The sequence below is a fragment of the Chenopodium album genome, chromosome 18, assembly GCF_948465745.1.
Source record: "Chenopodium album chromosome 18, dcCheAlbu1.1, whole genome shotgun sequence".
Lineage (NCBI taxonomy): Eukaryota > Viridiplantae > Streptophyta > Magnoliopsida > Caryophyllales > Amaranthaceae > Chenopodium > Chenopodium album.
This window is the reverse complement of record NC_137851.1, coordinates 14,205,675-14,227,242: the sequence shown is the minus strand read 5'-3', so window position 1 is coordinate 14,227,242 and position 21,568 is coordinate 14,205,675. Positions and strand designations below refer to the sequence as shown.

The 21,568-nt window shown below is 34.0% G+C and overlaps 1 protein-coding gene across 1 annotated transcript; it reads left to right on the top strand.

The window, feature by feature from the left end:
* Window positions 1-1,418: 1,418 nt before the first annotated feature.
* On the top strand, window positions 1,419-18,008 carry LOC145593151 (uncharacterized). Its single transcript, XM_081649657.1, has 15 exons — window positions 1,419-1,784; window positions 3,479-4,000; window positions 4,228-4,326; window positions 4,779-4,831; window positions 6,065-6,122; window positions 7,023-7,105; window positions 7,801-7,878; window positions 8,487-8,566; window positions 9,206-9,393; window positions 10,001-10,075; window positions 10,888-10,928; window positions 14,915-15,020; window positions 16,523-16,605; window positions 17,403-17,476; window positions 17,609-18,008. Exons 1-15 carry the CDS (start codon window positions 1,611-1,613, stop codon window positions 17,716-17,718), a joined length of 1,824 nt encoding a protein of 607 aa, XP_081505783.1. The 5' UTR covers window positions 1,419-1,610; the 3' UTR covers window positions 17,719-18,008.
* The last annotated feature ends 3,560 nt before the right edge of the window (window positions 18,009-21,568 follow it).

Genomic DNA, 21,568 nt, shown 5'->3' with positions numbered 1-21,568 from the left:
ACAAGAAATTACATACTTAAATTGTGTTACTTTGAAGGCTACATCATGAATAAACTGTTAGTAATACCCATAAAATTCGAATTGATTATGCCTTAGAATTAAGGACCAATTCCAAGTCTTGTAATGAACTTTCGAATTGATTGAAGGAAAAATAGAAATTAGGGAGCATTTAGGGCTTAGGGAAGGTAACATAGTATGTGATAAGGATAATTGATAAGGAATAGTTTATATTCAAATCAGGTAGAAAAAGGGGTATTCATAGGAGAAATAAGTACGAAATAAGTCGATCGAGGAATATTATTTGATTATGAATAAATTTTGAAAAAAGGTGTACAACATTTAAAAAACCAATACATTATGATAAAGACAATGTACAACGTTGAGTAATCAACGTAGTATGCTATAGTTATACGTTAGTTCCTAGTGTTGTACACAACTTTTGGTTCTATAGTGTTTTGAAAGATTCACAACTTTTGGCCCCAAAATTGAAATATACATACACTATATCGTTGAAAGATTTAGAAGTATACTTTCCAACCCAATTTTAATAAGATCAATATGTTATATGTATTTTATGATATAGCCAAAAGGGTGCAAGGGTGTTTGCTTGGGCTTGATATTAGTGTTTTGCTCTTATCTTTTTTATTTTAAATCGAAATCGAATTGGATTCATGATAGATTATTGGAAACCTATTTCAAGGGCTATCCAACCATATGACACATATAAGAATTCAAATGTTTAGAATTCAAGTGGGTTCATATTTGGGCTAAGGAACAAGGAAGTATTTGGACTTAAAGTATTTTGCGTGCGCTTAGGCATGTAAGCCCTATCAAACACCTGATGATTTATCAATGCAGTTTCACGTAATATATTTCATTGTTAGGAGACACATTCTACAATAAAGGGGCCATATTTCATTAGTTTTTAAACTCTCTTAGGGCCTGTTCTGATCAGCTTAATTCCATTTCAGTTCAGTTCAGCTTCAATCAGTTCAGTTCAATCCTAATTTCCTTATCTCATAAACAATCCATTTCAACTCTATTTAGTTCATCTCACTTCAGTTCAATTGTTTTCAGTAAATCGGAACAAACCCTTATTTTCACTCAAGTAACTTTATATTGAGGTAACATTGATCATTTTAGGACAACTTTAAAATTGATACTATCTGCAATATTACAATTTTAACTTGTTGATAAGTGAACTTTGTTTTCCAAGGTGGCATCTATCTTGTTTTTTTTTTTTTTTTTTTTTTTTTTTTTTTTTCCGAGAAAGCAAGGTGGCATTTATCTAATTTATGCTCGAGTGCTCAACGGCTAGCAAAATTTCAGAATTAAAAACAATAAAATGTGACAAACCCCTCGTACGTCTAACATATACCAATGTGATGTGCATGTGCTAGAGAGTAGTGCAGATGCAACAAATATTTGCGGATCTTCTAACTCTAACCGCATTTTCAAAAAATCAACGTCATGCACCTGGCCAAAATGGAACCGTTCACGGGATATACTCCTTTCCTAGTTTTGTTTCATTTCCTTGAAATGTTTCATTCATTAATACACCAACAAACAGAGAGTGCAATTAAAATCAACTCAATTATTTCTTACTTTAAATGCTATTTTTGGCACCAGAAACTATGAAAATTATGAGTTCTTCCTCCTGTTTAATTCACAATAACCCACTAATTTCTAAGTCACCCACTAAATTATTCACTTTTTTAATCAAGAAAAATGTTGCCTTTTCCATCAATTTCCCATTTTTTCACAATACCCATCATCCTTTTCAGGTAAATTTTTTTAATTTTGTTTAATTTTGATGCTGTGATTTGGGAAATTTATTGTAATTTGTATGTTTCAATGGTTATTTGTAATGGGGTTGTTTTTGATCTGTTTTATTGCTTTGGGAGTTTATAATATAGGGATTGTTTATTGATGTGGAAAGATGTCAATTTAGTTCACTGGTTTTTATATTATACAGTAAGGTTTAATTCTGTGAGATTTTTTAATTTTTTTTCTTTTAGTTTTCTTTATTTATATTTCAAAAAAGACTAAGACACTTAGGAAAAGAGAGATTAACATTGTACATTGAATTCTGGATGATGATAGAGAAGCATAATATTATTCATGTTTACATAAGGAGAGATATTTTTGATTTTTGAATGTAAGAATGTGACAATTGTGCCAATTTAAACTTGGGTTGAACTGTAAAATTAAGCCTTTGTGTGATAATGGCATGAAGTAGAAAAAAGTTTATCATAGAAGAACTTTGATTCACTTAGCCATCAGGCGGTAAGGCATCAGGGAGGGGCATGCTCAGGCCGATAGGAATAGGGTTAGGCTTGTCTGCATAATTTCTTCTTCAGGAATTATTAGCCAATAAAGGCTCTCTTGAGGCTCTAACGCTAGGTTGATACTTAATTCTACTTATACCACAGACAACAACTTCAGATGAGTTCAAATATTGGTTAATAAGTTCAAACAAGCACTGAATTTCAGATAATATAAGTTTAGATTCTACAAGTACACGTGAAATAAGGGCTATGTCTAATATGCAATTAAAATATGTTTAGATGAGTGAAAAATTAGGTGAAAATAACTTAGCCTGGAATTCATGGAAATATACCTGTTTGTTTTAGCTTCTAATGTGAAGATTTATATATATATCGTGTTAGTTATACTATCTCTATTATATACAACAAAGGTTTTTGAAAAATCTCTTTGTGAGTATTAAATAGAGAGAAAAAAAAAAGTAATGGAGAGATATAGAGAAGTGACAATATATAAAGATAGAAAACATTTGTTGCATATAATGTGTGGCATTAAATATTGCACGTCATTTGCAACGGAAGTAAAACAAGATTTAATATATTTCAACTGATTGAATTGACAAGTCTCAAATTTTGATAGATTGGAGGCCTATTGGCTTTTAAAAAAAAGTCATTGTATCACTTTTACAAAGTAGGAGGCCTTAGCTCCGATGCTTTATAGATGGATGATAATTTTGGATGGTGCTTGAGGTGTTTGGTGAGGGTTGATCTTTATAAAGCTTTTATGGAGACAAAAGTTTTTGGATTGAAAAGTAGAAATGTGGCAACAAATTTTGAACTATATATTGCTGGTAATTTAAAAATTTTGATGACATTGTTTATTTGGAAGTTAGGTATTTTTTGGGGTTTTGTCTAAGCTGAATTCTCTATCGTGGATTTGGAAGGTTTTGTTCGTTTGTGCTCTGTACAATTTTATTGTGTAAACAACATTTTGGTTTTAAGTAATTTCATGAGGATGTATTGTTTTAATTTCATGTAGTAATAAAAAATAATAGGTGGTCTTATTATTATTAAGGTACAATAGTGTAAAAGAAAAAAAAAAAAAAAAAGGTTTAACATGCCTTTTGAAAACAACTCTCTTCTTTCTTCAGCCATGAATTTGACAGGTTTTAGCGTTTGATTATTTTTGTCATTTTGGCTCTTTCCATCCATAGGTGGGTACTATGAGAGTGGCTAGATCACCTGGTTTAACGTTAGAAAACATTAAATGGCCTTCACCTGATGATGAAATCCCATTTTGGGAAAGTAGCATTACTACATCTGACGTGACTATAGAAGCTCCTCTTAGTGTGGACAAGGATTCAGATCTTATGCATGTAATCCATGTTACGGCTGAAATGGCACCCATAGCTAAAGTGGGAGGCCTAGGAGATGTGGTAACTGGACTGGCTCGTGCATGTTTGTCACGCGGTCATAATGTGGATATTATGCTTCCATTCTATGAGTGTCTTCCAAAGCAGCAGATGACTGAATTCAACTTAATCTGCACATATGATTCATACCATGATGGCAAATGGGTTCAAACAAATGCATATCGTGCTGTAGCTTCAGGTATTCCTGTCATTTTAATTGAACCAGCCAATCAATTCTTTAAAGGCCAGAGAATATATGGAGGTTCATATGATGAGCTGGAGGCATATTTGTTTTTCTGTCGTGCCTGCCTTGAGTACATGCAGGTTTGTCTAGTGATCATTTGACTCATTGATTTGCTTAGTTTGTGAGAAAACTAGTTTCATTTTGTTGAAGTTATCGCTCGTCTCTTGAGAATTCTTATACTATCACATATTCAATTTAATCACTATTAAGTTTTGGATTCAAATGGTATTTTCATACTGCAGCCCATAGTTGCCATCTGAATTCATTCCGATGTCCTAACTAGCTATTTTGTCATGACTTCTGACAGGTGACTGGTACACAGCCAGATATAATCCATGTACATGAATGGCAGACAAGTGGACTATCCTTATTTTATTGGGATATGTATCATCTCCTTTCACTCAAGGCAAGGACATAGATTATCTATTGTATGTTATGAAGTACTTTTTTAAAAGAATTTTTTTTTTTTTTGAAGTACAGTTCACCGATTATAGATTTTATCACCCTTTGTTTGTTAACTCTTCAAAGTTGTTACCTTGTGATTGTGTGTACTAACTCTGCAGTACTTTAAGGAATTCATCCCAAGGTACAGACTTTTGAAAAGTTGATGAACAAAAGGTAGGAAAAATTAAAATTGAAAAGAACATTCCAAAGGCATTAAATCCAAAATTGGTAAACATAAGGTAGTAAAAATAAAAATTTATACAGTATGTAGTATGTATTTTTTATTTAAATCAAAAAATTTACTTTATTACTTTTTTTTTTTTTTTTTTTCCCGTCTTCTTCTTGTTATTGAAAGGGGTTTCCTTTTGGTTGATCTTGTAAATATTTTCCATTTGATGTGTTACATTTTTTCAGAAACCAAGAATAGTATTGACAATCCACAACATGGAGCATTATGGAGAATGTCGGTATGCCACTATACCCTTATGTAGCTATAGAAGTGAGGGCGGCCAACTGTATTTTTAACCTGTTCTTTGTGTGCAATCACTTTGTATATTCTTGGACAAAAGTAGTTATTGACATGTATCACACTACCTATATATTATTTGTAGTTGACTCTATAGAATAGAAAGCAATCAAATTGAAGCAAGATCGAGTAGAATAGTTATGGGAATGAGTGTCAGCTGTTGTTTTTAACCTCCCAAGTTGGAAACTGTTGTAGTTACCAGAAAGCCTTTTTTTTAAAAAAAAAATAAAAAAAAAAATTTGTGCTTAATACTCTGTACCAATAAGTTCAGCATTCTTGTGCAATGAAAACAGTTTTTAGGGAAACAATGGAATTGCCTTTGATTAAATCAAATATTTAGCCTAAATTCAAAAAATATAAAAAAATTAATATTCTAGCATTGTAGTCGGTGCTAAGTGAATATGCTCTTAAGTTTAATCATTATCGATACTCTAATTGCAGATTGATTTCTGTACATGTGGAATGGAATTGTGAACTGATGTAAGGAAAGCTGTTGTTGTGTGCTTGAATAGGGAGAATTCCAATGATACTTTGTTTAACCAATATGTCAAAAATGCAGAGTGTGACCAACTTTGGATTCACACGTCCAAATTCTCTTCTGCTGCTTGCTCTGAAATCCCTGAGTTAATGTATCTGAGTGTGATATGGTAGACAAAATCTACCAAAGTTTGATTTTCTGACTGCATTTGTGTCATGCTTGGGAGTTGGCCGTTTGTTATAGGGTGACAGTGTTTGACTTTTAATACGATGCAATCATTGGATTGTCATTAATAATTCTCAAGAATATGTTTATAAATCTAGCACTTGATTTACATGGACTGGATGAATTCATGTCTATGTCAACTTTCATCTAAAAAACCAAGGCCGCCTCTATTCTCTATTAAAAAGTAAAAAAAAAAAAAAAAGAGTTTTTATAGAAATTAGGTTCAAAAATTGAGGTAAGTTTAGGCTATCTTGTAAGGGATATCATGTATGTTATAAAAAAAAAGTTCAGTTTAGGTAAATTCAGATAAGGTCAAACAATTATAGATAAGGGGTTTTGGGGTGAAAGTTTGAAGCCTTAATTAATTAACCTGCGGTTTGTGTGGTTGATAATCATGTTGACAATTTTATTGCTTATAGCTTTGTTAAGTTCTCTTGATGTCTTGCTGTGTTTATATGTTCGTATTGGCAGTAAAGAGCAATTTGGGAAGTCCGGTCTTGATGGAGATGTTTATGCTACTACTGACAAGGTGAATATTATGTTTACAGTAGTTTAGATTCCCATAAAAAGTATAACATGCATTATTAGAAGCTGAGTCAGTAAAAAGTGTTTTTACTTTGTTGGATTGTCAACTTTGTTTGATAATAGATGCATATTTAGGGTTTGTTTATCATCTTATTTTAAGGATCTTGTTACTAACAGATTGGATCAAACCAAATTTCAATAATAAGATTTTTTGAGCCCATACCTATAAAGCTATAAGATTATAAGAATAAATCAGCTAGGATTAGCAGAAATCAGATGAATCAGACTTAGTTTCAGAATATATATCCCATATAATAATTATAAGATTATTATTATTACTATTACTAGCTACATAGCTAGCTCAGATATTAACTGTGATATTGTTAATAATTTAATCAATAATATAAATAATAGGGTAATAATTTCCATTTTAGGTACTAAGTATTTTAGCAAGATTAAAATATAAAGCACTACAAAAAATCAAAAGACATTAGAGCATAGTTATTTATATCAGCTGATTACTACATGCAAAATTACTTGTAAGATGTGCTTATTTTTATTATTATTACTGTTCTGTTTTTTTTTTTTTTTTTTTTTTAAATTTCAAGATTAGATATTTACATGTACTGCTACTATAATTACTTAATTAGTATAACCTTAATTTATAATAGCAGTAGTGCTAATATTATATTGGAACTCTGGGTAGCCAGCATATTGCTACTTAGGAAAGGTGACTTCCTGATGGAGGTGATTTTTCATCCATTTATTTACTCTGCCCAATTGATACAGAGAACTAGATTAGTAACTGAATAAGTTCCTTCATTATTTCTGTGCTTGTGTGAAACCTCATTTTATTTTGCTTCTAACAAAACAAGTTGAAACTCTTTCCTGCTCATTATTTCAGGCTGTGGATGACAGAACTATTGGACACAATCCAGAGAGGTTGAGCTTACTCAAAGGGGGTATTGTATACAGCAATGCAGTTGTGTAAGTAGCTTATCTTGTAAAAATAAGAAATGCTTGACAATTGTTTTTTTTTTTGAAATTTTCATTCTGGAGGTTTAAGCATTCTAGTTTCTTATAATTCAGTTATGATCAGAATAAGTTCCACATTGCAGTGGACACAATTCACACCTATTGATGGGCTAGAAATATATCCTTTTGTATTCATTTAGAACTGCCATTGATATGAGAATTCTTGTTTGTATGACATTTGAACTGATTGCTTTACTTTTAGTTCTATAAACATAATTCTCACTTAAAAGAGAAATATGAGGCCGATATTACAGCAGATATATCTAACTAGATCTTGTTGGAAATTCTACATTACGGCTTCCTTTTCTCCCATCCCTGGATCCTAAATCTGCATGATTTGATAAAGATTTTTTTTTGGTTCATATCCTAATTTTGACTCATGTATGTAGGAGTTACATTTTTTGGGCTAAAGCTGGGTGGCTCTTAGGCATGGATCTTGAGTTTTTGTCTTTTTGACATGAATTGATTTTTAGCTTAGTGAGTTACATGATGTTTCAGAGAATGAGAGAATTGTTGGAATAAAGATGAATGCTGGAAGAGTTTTTTATGTAATTGTAGTGAAATTGATATTGGAATAGTTTCCTTGCAAAGTCTTATATTAGCTTTTACCTTGTTAACGTGCTTGATTTTTGCTCCCTCCTTTCCAGTACAGTCTCACCATCGTATCTGAAGGAAACACTCGGCTCTGGTTGGCTTTCAAGTATTCTGATCAAATATCGTGACAAGTAAGTTTTTCAGTGTATCGTTAACATCTTTAGTTGTCCCTTTGTTGTGCAGCTGTTTCATGTGTCTGTCAAGTATTTGTTCAACGTGTTCCCTCTATTCTTCCCAGGTCTAACATGGGTTGATGCACGATAAGTCGATAACTAATGCGAGTATATATTTTTTTTATATGAACATAGATAATAAATTTAAGATGTCTTAGAACTTAGAAGTTTTACAAAAACACATGAACTCTAAATAAATATGAGGGGAACCGAAGATCATCAAGGTACATGATTATGAGATGTGATGGGGTTTTTAACTTTTTACGCTAGCTGTCACAATAATTCCACAATCCTCATCCTTTATCAAGGCAAGAGTCTCACCGGCGCAGTTTAGACTAAGAATCTCAGAGGTTTAGACTAAGTTGGACTGTTGGACTTGTACATGGAATGTAGTTTCTAACACTCAGTTTTTTTTTTTTTTTTTTTTTTTTTTTTTTTTTTGGTGGGGGGGGGGGGGTTATTAGGGGGTGATTAGGTGATTATGGCTCATCATTCCATGGTTCATAATTTTCACAATGCACTAAGGTCTTTGTTCGCTTACATAACAATATTTTTTCCTTATGCAGGTACAATGGTGTTTTAAATGGCATAGATACTTCCTTGTGGAACCCAGCCACTGATCCTTTCCTGCCAGCTAAGTTTGATGGTAATAAGTAAAAAATGGGGTCCTCTCTCTAGTATCCTCCTCTCCTCTACCCAAAGGAGTGAAATTATTGCATGATTCTTGACCGTTGGTCGTCTTTTCCCTTCCCTCAAAACAAGGTTGTTACCATTTTTTGTTAATGTGCGGGTACTAATTATTGTGAAGAGAAGGGGTCTGCAGCGGGGGTGTGGGAGGGGGAAAGGTTAGGTTTGGGGCAACCTATCAAAGAGGTTGTGTAGGAAAAAGAAACCGATCATTGGACTCTTTTTTAGACTTTGATATATTCATAATCATCTTTGTTGAATTAGTAAAAAAAAAAAAAAAATTCATTCTGCAGAAAGAGAAAAAAAGTAAAGACACCTGACTGTAATTTAAATGCTGACTCTTGTCACTTCTTTTTTGCTACTTTGATCATAGAAGTCCTACTTGCAGTTATCTTATGATTTTTTTTACATGTTGGCACTAGTTCACTATCAAGGGGGCAGGGCAGCTCTTTACAAATATAAAATAATATACGAATTGCTTAAATTCATCAAGAAGGTGGTATAGCTTTTAAGACTTTGTAGGGTAAAATGAACTGGAGAACTGTAACCTTTCTCCTTATTTTTCTTATCTGATGCATTTTTTTGATTTATTTGGCAGCACAAAGTCTTGCCGGGAAGACCATATGCAAAGAGTACGTCCAAAGAGGACTTGGGTTGCCCATTAAATCTGTTGGATATGATACCCATGTGAAAGGCAAGATACCATTGGTTGTCTGCATCACACGTTTGGTTGCTCAGAAAGGTCTTCATTTGATACGCCATGCTATTAAACATGTTGAAGAACTAGTAAGTCTTACTACCTCACTATTGTTTCTTTATAATGCTTTTGTTGGTTGTTGCATTGTTGCTTTTCATCTGTTCAATGAGACCTCTCTTCTCTAGCTGTCCTTTTGACCTTTGTGCAAAAGACTTTGAGATTGTTAAACAGTTTGTAGCACAGCTCAAAAGCTATTCTTGCTATGAGTTACAAAAACAAAACCCTCTTTTTATTGCTCACTATGACAGTATGACTTGGTCTTTCAAAAAAAAAAAAAACGACAGTATGACTTAGATTTTGTGTATTTGACCTATTAATTATTCAACCCAAATTATGGACAGCTGTACATTGTGAATTGAATTCATATTTGGTGCTAGTCCTTTTAATCAACCTGTACATTCTTGTTGCAAAGGTTAACCTATATATCCTCATAAGATTTGTATTTTGATATAAAGGTCTTCCCGAACATCTGTGTGTTCTCTGAATTTTTAATGTACTGTAAGTATTTCTTTGCATGAATGTTTTGTTCAGTTTCTATTTTCTCATATATTTGAACTCTTGGCTACCTCATTAACTCATAAGATGCCTTTAGGATATTAATTTGAATGTTGATTGAAATTCATATCTTATTTATAGGGTGGACAGATGGTTGTGCTGGGAAGAGCTTCAAATGTTCAAGTGGAAAAGGAATTTGAAAGCCTTGCGACTTTGGTAATGACCACAATCACTTGAAAGTCGTAATCTGGATTTTCTGAAAGTTGAATATTAATTTGAAATAACCGAATAGTGAAACAGGCTTAGTCTGTAATTAATTCAATTGGACCATGATATGTTATTTTTTAACATCCTTTATGTGGTCTTGCTTATGAAACTTATATGTTTGAAGCTGCTAGGATTAATCAATTTTTGCTGTTTATTATTGAGAATCAGGAATGAGAGAAGTGTCTGTTCTGTTACCTTCTAGGCACTTAAACTGGCTATGTCATTGCAAACTTCTCCTTCGTTTTCTTTACATAGCTACATACTTCATACAGTTTTCATTAAGTGGTGGTTTTTTTTTTTTTTTTTTTTTTTTTTTTTTTTTTTTTTTTTTTTTTTTTTTTTTTTTTTTTTACGCATCATGTATGTACTTTTGTACTATTCTATTGGAAAATGCCTTTTGTAATTTGCACTTCGGTTTAAATTTGTTGCTCTCTTCATGTATTTCCAAGACTCATACTTTGAACAGGATATGTGCTAGTTCTTTTGCATTTTTTGAGTAGGTGTCACAACTTTCTATAAGGGAAAAAAAAGGAATGATACGGGCTGAAACAGCAACATTACTGAAGAGATGATAACATGCTGTTTATTGTAGTCATATGTATTGTTGTAGAGTCCACTGTTTAAACTTCTCTGCACTTTCCTTTTAAAGATTCTTAGCTCAAAAATATTTATTTGCATGCCTATTGAAGTATTAATTCTTGAAATTACCCATGGAATGTTAAGCATATAAGGAGCTAACTAGTGTTATCCTTCCCTTGCAGCATAACCAAGGTCCTAGCATTCGGATCCTTCTGATTTATAGGTAATTTTACAATGATGGTGAAATTTTAAATTCACACTCTTGTTCATGACTTGAGAGCGGAAAAGGCATTTTGCATTTTGGGTTTCCCGCTGCCAGTCCCAAGCCTGGATAAAGGAGGAGGGTTACGGTAGGCCAGTGACAGCCAGTATAAAACTTCGTCACATCCCATGACATGAGCCAAACAGATATTTTCGTGGGGGCGTTCCCTACTCAGCGACGCGCTGCACTTCCTAGACCCGGGTGTAGTGATAAGTATGCAAGGGTTGCTAGGTCGTCGCCCAGAAGCGACGCGCCACATTGCCCGAGTGTGGTGTCAAATGAGCAAGGGCGTGCCATTGGGGCGTTCCCTACTGAGCGACGCGCTGCACTTCCCAGACCCGGGTGCAGTGATAAGTATGTAAGGGTTGCTAGGTCGTCGCCCAGAAGCGACGCGCCATATTGCCCAATTGTGGTGTCAAATAATCAAGGGCTTGGAGTTGGGATCAGGAGGGAGCGTGGGAGAAAAGAATTTAGTTTGCGGATTGGTTCTTGGAATGTGGGGTCTCTTACGGGAAAATCAGCAGAATTGGTAGAAGTAATGAAAAGACGACGCGTGAACATCATGTGCCTCCAAGAGACAAGATGGACAGGAGAAGGAGCTCGAGGCTTGGTTTTGGGGTATAAGGTATGGTATGTTGGGCAAGAAACGAGCCACAGAACAAGGAATGGTGGAGCTAGGAACGGAGTTGGTGTGGTTCTCGATGAGAGGTTGGCAAAAGAGGTGATCGAGGTCTATCGGAAGAACGATAGGTTGATAAGGCTGAAGTTGCTATGTGGCAAGGAGATTGTGAATGTTATCAGTGCTTATGCTCCCCTAGTGGGTTTAGATGCAGAAGAGAAACGACAATTTTGGGAGGACCTAGACGAGGTGGTGCAGGGTGTCCACCACTCAGAGAAGTTATATATTGGAGGGGATCTAAATGGGCACGTTGGGGCGAGCCGAGATGGCTATGAGAGTGTCCATGGAGGCTTTGGGTATGGGCAGAGGGACGCCGGTGGTGAAGCTATTATGGATTTTGCCCAATCATATGATTTAATTTTGGCTAATACTTGGTTTAAGAAGAGGGATTCACACTTGATAACTTTTCGGAATGGAGCAAATGCAACTCAAATAGACTTCCTGCTCACAAGGAGCATAGATAGACAAAGTTGCATAAACTGTAAGGTTATCCCAGGGGAGAGTGTGGTCACCCAACACCGGCTATTGGTAATGACTATTCGTCTGAAAGAGAAGGCGAAGAAAAAAGTTAGACAAGAAGAACCAAGGATAAGATGGTGGACCCTAAGGGATGCAAAAGCTAAGGTTTTTACAGAAAAGGTAATTGAAGAAGCGGATTGGGATGGAGAGGTGGATCCGGACAAGACTTGGCTACGAATGAAGAACTGTTTCCTAAGAGTGGCCAAAGAGGTCTTAGGGGAAGTAAGGGGAAGAACTTCGGTACAGAGAGATACTTCGTGGTGGAATGAAGAGGTGAAAGCAGTAATTAAGCAAAAAAGGGAATGCTATCAAGCCTTAGGAAAATGTAGGAGTGATGAAACCTTTGCAGCGTATAAGGAGGCTAAGAGTAAGGCAAAGGCAGCTGTTCGCCAAGCAAAAGAAAAGGCATATCAGGAGGTTTATGAAAAGCTTGATTCCAAGGAGGGAGAAAGGATCATTTATAAGATGGCAAAGAGAAGACAAGAGGCAAGGAAGGATATTGGCATGGTGAAGTGTGTCAAAGATAAGAACCAAATGGTCCTAGTGCAAGAGGAGGGCATCAAGGACAGGTGGAAGGGGTACTTCGATGAATTATTTAATGGAAGTAATGGAGTTGTGATAGGAGATACCTCTATGAGTGATGAAGAAATCAACATGGAGTATGTGCGAAGGATTAGGAGAGTAGAGGTGGAGATTGCACCGAGGAAGATGAAACCTAAGAAGGCGGTTGGCCCTGATGGGGTACCGATAGAGGTGTGGAGGTGTTTGGGTAAGATTGGTATTGATTGGTTAACAAACCTTTTCAACAAGATATGGACGGCTACAAGGATCCCACAAGATTGGAGGAAGAGCACGTTGGTCCCGGTTTATAAAAACAAAGGAGACGCTCAAGATTGTTCTAACTATCGAGGAATTAAGCTTATGAGCCATACTATGAAGTTGTGGGAAAGGGTGATTGAACAAAGGTTGAGGGCATGCACAAGCATTTCAGATAACCAATTTGGTTTTATGCCTGGGAGATCTACTATGGAGGCAATCCATTTGATAAGACAAATGATGGAGTTTTATAGGGTAAAGAAGAAAGATCTTCATATGGTCTTTATTGATTTAGAGAAGGCATATGACAAGGTGCCAAGAGAGATACTTTGGTGGGCAATGTTGAAGAAAGGTATCCCACGAAGGTATGTAGACCTAGTTAAGGATATGTATCGGGATGTGTCAACAAATGTGAGGACATGCGGAGGGTTGACAAAAGATTTCCCTATTACAATCGGATTGCATCAAGGGTCTGCATTAAGCCCTTTTCTTTTTGCAACGGTTCTAGATGAATTAACTAGACCAATTCAAGATGAGGTTCCATGGTGTATGCTGTTCGCAGATGATATCGTTTTGGTGGATGAGACTAAGGATGGGGTTAATGTCAAGTTGGAGCAATGGAGGCAAAGGTTGGAATCTAGAGGGTTTAAGCTAAGTCGGAGTAAGACTGAATATTTGGTATGTCGTTTTGGCACTCAGAGGGGGACAAGCAATGAAGTGGTGAGTTTGGATGGAAAGGATTTGACCATGAGTGAATGTTTTAAGTACCTAGGGTCGATCATCCAGAAGAATGGTGACATTGATCAAGACGTGACCCACAGGATTAAGTCAGGGTGGCTTAAATGGAGAGCGGCCACGGGAGTGTTATGCGACCGCAGCATTCCCTTAAAGTTGAAGGGAAAATTCTACAGGACTGCCATAAGACCAGTGTTGCTCTATGGTACAGAATGTTGGGCTTCTAAGAAAGAGCATATTAAAAAGATGGAGGTTACGGAAATGCGCATGTTAAGGTGGATGTGTGGAAACACTTTAAGAGATAGAATCAGAAATGAGGTTATTCGCAAGAAAGTAGGTGTGGCGGGCATTGTAGATAAATTAAGGGAAAATCGTCTGCGTTGGTTTGGACATGTAAGACGAAGACCCGAGGGTGCACCGGTGCGAAGAGTGGAAGAGTGGGACCATGGAGGGATTAAACGAGGAAGAGGGAGACCAAAGATGACTTGGTTGGAAGGAGTGAGGAAGGATATGAAGTGCATGGATTTACGTGAGGATGAAGTTTTGGATCGTAAGGGATGGAGGAGAAAGATTTATGTTGATGACTACACGGAATAATCAAATTTGGTTCATGTTAGCCGACCCCACTTTTGGGATTAAGGCTTTGATTGATTGATTGATTGATTGATTGGGGCCAACAGAGATTAATGAATATGTTGTTCATCGTATGAATGTTGGGTGGCTCAAAAGGAAGAGGCCTCAAGAGTTTTATGTGAGTAGAAAATACCATTTAAACTGAACAGAATATTGAATGTTCCACCAAAGTGGTGATCAGGCTAGCTATCCTCAACGGTGGTTGTTGACCAATATAATGAGTGCAAGCACATAAATGAGGATGTTTTGTTGGATGCTCAATTTTATCTGATCATTTATGCAATTTCAATTTTGTTGGATGTTTTGACTCTTCATTTCACCTCAAGTACCCGTGTCAGACCCTCGACACTCGTACATGATTAGGATACTTAAGACACTTCCTTTTAGTTCAAATTCATGGAAATTTTTCACAAAGTAGCTGAGTGTGACACTTGGACACGGATCCGTGTTTGACTTTAGTACCACAGTCTGATTAACATACATTGCAAATGATCATTGTACATGGATTGTGCCTGTTGGTGCAAAATCTAGGTGCTTACAGCTGTTTGGTTTGTTTCTCTTGCAGTGAGGAGTTGTCACATATGCTCTATGCAGCTGCAGATATGGTCTTAGTTCCTTCCATATACGAGCCCTGTGGCCTTGCTCAGATGATTGGTATGCGCTATGGAGCGGTATGTTCTCAAGAATATAAGTCTCTTTATCTTGGTTTTAGATCTATTGTTTGATATATTCACAATAAGTGATTATGTAATAGACCGGCTTTGGGGGGTAATTTTTTAGTACGGGTCAACCACTCTCTATGCGGGTCTATGCTAGAGAGTCAAACACGGGTATCAACAAGCAGCAGCAACAAAGAGCAGTTCTAGGAAGCAAGACAACTCCAATTAAGTAGAAGACAAATTTAATTAAGAAGAGGAGAAGGAAAGAAAGCAACCTTAGTCCTAGGATGTTTATTTATGTTTTTCTATATTAGCTAAGTTTCACATGTTAAGCCTTAAGTTCATCCTTGACCATCTTAGTATAAGTAGTATGAGTAGTGTTAGAGGAAAGGTAGGCAGAAATTTGTATGGAAGGGAAACCTTAGAGAGTCGCCATCTTGAGAGTGATAGCCTAAAGCTATTAACCTATCCTTTTGTAACCTTTCAACATTATCAATCAAAATTCAAGATTAAATCTTTATTTACTACCAATATTAAGGGCCTGTTCTCATACGATTATTTTCAGTTCAGTTCAGCTCTAATAAGTTCACTTCAGTTCAGCTCTAATAAGTTAAGTTAAGTTAAGTTCAGTTCAGCTCAACTCCTAATTTCCTTCTCTTATAAAATATTCATTTCAGTTCAGTTTAGCTCTAATAAGTTCAGTTCAGTTTAGTCAATGTGAACAGGCCCTTATCAGAATTATAAACCCAGAAAATCAGTCCATAACAGATTATGTACCTCAAAGGATAGATATACCTTGCATGTGCCAAATTGAGTCTTGAATTTCATTTGCTTCTAGCTTGAGAAACAGTACTATTAATATTTATGATTATTTATAAACAAATATAATAATAAATTGATAGTTTGACAGCAATATCTAATTGAATTTAACAAGATTTCACATGTTTGTGTCACTCTCTTTTATTAAGTTTGACTTTTATGTTTGCCAATATGCAACTTTGACCATTAATATCTTTAATTATCTATAATTGAATTTTATAATAAGTTGATAGTTTGAATTCTTTGAAAATGTTATCGAATTGAACCTCAAAATATCCCACATGACTATATTCTTCCTTGTGTAAGAGCACAAAAGACGGTTAAAAGGGTAAAGTGTCATATTGAACGTTGAGTAAAATAGAAGAAATGGGGGCATTAGTGTGGAGTATGTGGATTGAGAATAGAGTAGATTGATTGAGCTATAGTCTATTACCATCTTCAAGAACCTTTGAATTCATGTTGGCATTGGAGAGAATCAGATAGCTCCTTTGATGTTGTGTGTTGTGCCTTTGGGTTTGTAGTTGTTGAGGAAAGTAAGGACGATAGGATCTTTGGAGGAGGCGTATCAGTTCTGTTCTACTATGGGGCTTATAAGAATATATTGATGCGTGCTTCTACTTTTGTGTCATTACTAATCCAGAGGATTGGATTTCTTATCTTGTAAACTGCAATGACAAGTCGTCTCATCAATTCAGGTTCCCATAGTGAGGAGGACAGGTGGTCTTGCAGATACAGTATTTGATATGGATGATCAGTCTAAACATGAGGTGTCAAATGGGTAATCTACAAACTTATCTATCTTTAATTAAATTTTATGATGGTGAACTAGTTTCATGTTTGGTTCTATGTATGTAAATTCTTGTCAAATGGGTAATCTACAAACTTATCTATCTTTAATTCAATGTGATTTTATCAGTTTCTTTGAACAATATGATTTTGTTGATGAATGGCTGGTATAAAATAATAAATGTGTGAAGGGAGGGTCCCTAGTCCATAGCAGGAAGCTCGATATCATCAGAAGTTATTTAAGCTGCGCTGCTAATTCTGCCATCACCCCCTCCTACAAAGAAACCACTTGTTAAAGTTTAATGTCCAAGAAAGTTGCTGTTTGATCACAAATGGAATGTTCAGAATCATTGGGAGTAAGTTTCTATTGATGAAGCTTCAATGGATGGTAACGTTTGCTCCAATCTGAACTAGAACGGTTGGAGTTGCCTGATTTTGTTAGCACTCTATGATGACGTTCCAATCAATTCAACCGCTTTAGATAATGGCTAAAGACACTTTTTCTTGAAAATTTCTCAACTCTCACTGGACAGGCATTGAGAGTAAAAGACCTTCTAGATCATCGTATGAAACTATGCTAATTTAACTAATCAAGAAAATATTGTAACTAATTTATACATTGTTTATTGTTTGAGCGCATCAACATGTATACAGCATTATAAGACTTAAATTTAGGTTTTAAGTAAGATGTTTGTTTTCATTACCTAGTAATCATCATTCTTTTGTGATAATAGAATAGGTGTAGGCTTTAATGACGGTTGATAACCTTTGTTTGCTCTCTTCTCCAAGGTTTGTGTTTGAAGGGATTGATGAAAAGTCATTGAGCTCAGCTATGGATCGCGCATTTACCTTCTACTCAAATAGTAAGCTCGTCGACTTCCTTAGTTCTTGCATTTTCATTTGGGTCAAAGTCTCATTTCATTCTTTTTCTTGAATATGTCAAGTACTCGAGCTTAGTTACATCATAAATACTCTTATTTTTCTACTTTGTGTAGAGCCAGATGAATGGCAAAAGCTTGTAATGAAGATAATGCAAATCGACAACAGTTGGAATAATGCAGCCGAAAAATACATATCTATCTACAACTCAGTGAGATCACATTGATGGTGTCAGTGATAACTTCACAAGAGTTCATGCCCGTTATTCTTTTTCAAATACAATGGACGACTATTAGAGGTTCCGACATCAAAGAAGTTTTTTTTTTTTTTAATTATTATTATTTTTTATTTTGTATATATTATTGGAAACTAAATGTGTTTTTGTTTGAAATATGTTTGATGTAATGTAATAAAATTTATTGGTGTTTTTAGCTACATATCTTTTGTTGGCACTTTTCTTTTACAATCCACTTGTTGCAACTATCACTTAGGAATCTGCAAACTTTTGTTTATCGAATTTGTAAGGACAACGATCAAATATATGAGTTCCAATTCAATTTTGGTAGCAAATCAATAAAATGAGTTCGTTGTTCGGATTGATGTTACACCGGTGGTTGGTCTGGGCTATTGCTCTTTCCTTGTGCGTTGATTCAATACTATTGGGAGCATTTGCATAATCAAATATTCGGTTGAGTTATATTTGAATCAATTATTTCAAACTATATATATATATATATATATATATATATATATATATATATATATATATATATATATATATATATATATATATATAGGAGAGGGATCCGGTAAGAACCCCTCCTTATATAAGAACCCTAGTGTATATAAGAACCAATCTAATCCGTACGATTAGCTTGAATTAAACGGTCAAGATTAAAGGAAATCTAGTAATAAGATAATACTCCATTTATATTCTAATTTTCTCTCTCCTCCCACAAAAACATCTCGTTGTTTTCTCTCTCATAATTTTCTCTCTCCTCAAACCCCCAAAAACCTCCATTATTAGAGCACATTGAAATAATATTTCAGCGATTTTCAGTCATTTCTCTCGCAATTTGGTAAATTAAGGTATGTTTAATTTATTCAAGCAATTTAAGTTTAGCGATTTTGTTAATTTATTTTTTTCGACTTTTTAAGGAATTTGTTATGAAATTGCATCAATTATGTTTGATTTTTGTTTTATGTTCGAAATTGCATCAACATTTTATTTTCTGCTATTCTAGGGCTCGATTTCTGCAATTTATTTAGTGATTTTTTTTCCAGTTTATGGTTTGAATTTTCAATTGCAATTTTGTTCGACGTTTTCCAAATTTCCAATATTTTTGTTACTCAAATTTTATTTGATTTTATACAGCAATTTTGTTCAATTTTGTACTGTAATTGTCTGAGGAATTTGATATTTTCATTTAACATGTATACCTGTGGAAAAAATATACTGGAATGTTTGGTTTTGATAGTTCATTATTAGAGTTCATATGAGATTGCAAATAATATCGAAGCATTTGCTGTTAGTTGCACAAATTTAGTCATTTAGGTTAGTTCATGTAAAAATTAGAGTATTATAGTAAGAAATTAGGTTAGCATTGCAGTAGATAAATTTGCGTTATATTTTATAGGAATGGAATCAATGGATGAACATCCAACAGTCAGACTGATGTAATTTACTTGATAATACTTCCTAGTAGTACTGTAGTAGTTGTGTTGGGTAATTTGTGAGCTATGGTGGTTGTTGTAGTGATAATGGAGGCATTTGAGTTTCTACATGTGATCGTTTTCCTCTACTTCTATAGTTATATGGGAGGGTAATGTGTTGATCTATACCAAAAACCTATTAGCTCAAGTGGTAGAGCACTATGCAAACTGCATAGATGATGTAGGTTCGAATCCTACATAGGTTATATTTATAAATAACTATATAAAAAAAAACTTAATCATCGATCTCTCCTTATAGCCTAATTATTTTTGTATATAGGAAAAAAATTAGATCATAATTCATAATGTAATAATTTAGAACATAAGAAATAATTTTAGAACATATGGAAAAAATTAGAACATAGGCTCAAAAGATAGGTTTAGAACATAGGAAGAATTGAAATTTAGAACACACATAAAAATTTAGAACATAGACGGAAAAACTAAGAATATAGGAAATGATTTTAGAGCATAGGGGAAAAAAATTAGAACATAGGCTCACAATATAAGTTTAGAACATAGGAAAAAGTTTAGAACATACACCAAAAAAATTTAGAACATGAAAATCTAAAATCGAACATAAATAAAAAATCAAGCATAAATCTAAATGTAGAACATAGGGAAAAAATTTAGAACAAAAATTTAGAATATAGGCTCAAAAGATAGGTTTAGAACATAGAAAGAAATTTAGAACATACATAAAATTAGAACATACACGAAATACTAAGAATATAGGAAATGATTTTAGAGCATAGGGGAAAAAATTAGAACATAGGCTCAAAATATAAGTTTAGAACATAGGCAAAAGTTTAGAACATAGACAAATTTTTTTTGAACATACAAAAAAAATTTAGAACATGAAGTTATAAAATCGAACATAAATCGAAAATCAAGCTTCTTATGTTCTAAATTTTTTCTGCATATGTTCTAAATTTTTGTTTGCTTATGTTCTAAATTTTATTTTCTTATGTTCTAAATTTTTTCTGCTTATGTTCTAAAAATTTTCCTATGTTCTAAATTTTTTTTCTATGTTCTAAATAAAAACTCTTCAAAATTACAGAAATGTCATTACTAAAGTATCATTTTAGATGGTTAGATCAAAACAAATGAAGGGTTGAGATTGGTTCTTATATAAAATTGGGTTCTTATATAGAGGAGGGTTCTTACATGAGCCTTCCTCTATATATATATATATATATATATATATATATATATATATATATATATTTTCCCAATCAAGAATATTAAGGAAATTTAGGGGTGTATTTTGGCTGTTCAAATCAAAGAACAATATAATGATCTCATGCTTAAAGAAGTATTTCACGAGTCCGGTAGAGTCGCTCCATACTATCTTACACATACACCTTGAAAAATAATTTTGTTTTTGTTAGTTAACTTATCATGAACCACCATTAAATATTTGTTGCACATTCTTATTATGTTTGCTCGTTTGTATAAAATTTACAAATATGTATTGCCCATTTGCATTCTCCCATTTTTTCCAAGCCTATTGTCATATTATCATCTTCAACTCTTCCTATTATTTCAATGTGTTTAAAACATGCACTATACCAAAACAACTAGATTCAATTTTAATTGAATCATCTACCTATAATCCCTTCATTCTTCCTTTCGAGCAAAAAAACTTTAAAATCATGATTATGAGCTTGTCTTTAATTGGGAAGTAATAAAAAACTCTATAGTAAAAGCAAATCCCTCAATTTTTCTATAATCAAATTAGAATTTACCTAACATTTAAACCCCAATATCGCTGAATAAATGGGGATAGAAATCCTCAAATGCCTACTCATTTAATCAATAATTTGATTTATGCTTGTGTACAAATGCTAGTGTTATTAACTCATAAAAATGAGGAAGTCTCAATTTATCATCTTAATAAATAAATTTTGCTTCTTACATGGCAGTAGGATTTTAAAGATTGACAATGAAATTGAAATAAAAGATAGATTTTTTTTTATGAGAATGTACAAATCTATATATATATTAAAACTCAATGAGAAGACATGAGTCCGCCACGTGTCATCATGACTAGGTAAATGATGTGGCGCCATGTCATACAATTACTATAATTCATAAAAAAATAAAAAAAAAATAAAAAAATAAAAAAATTGAATTGTTAGCATCAATGTTCAAACTTATGCCCCCAATTTATGAATATGTTTAAGATGATTAATTACCACCATTATTCTCTTGATAAGTAACTGTCATAACCCCCATTCATGAGGATGTTTAAGGTGATTATTCACCTCCCTAACTCCTTTGATGCTTGGGATTCCTCTTCTATGTTCTTTCATGTTTCTCTATAAATAGAAGAAACTTTTTTCTGATTTTTACACTTCAAA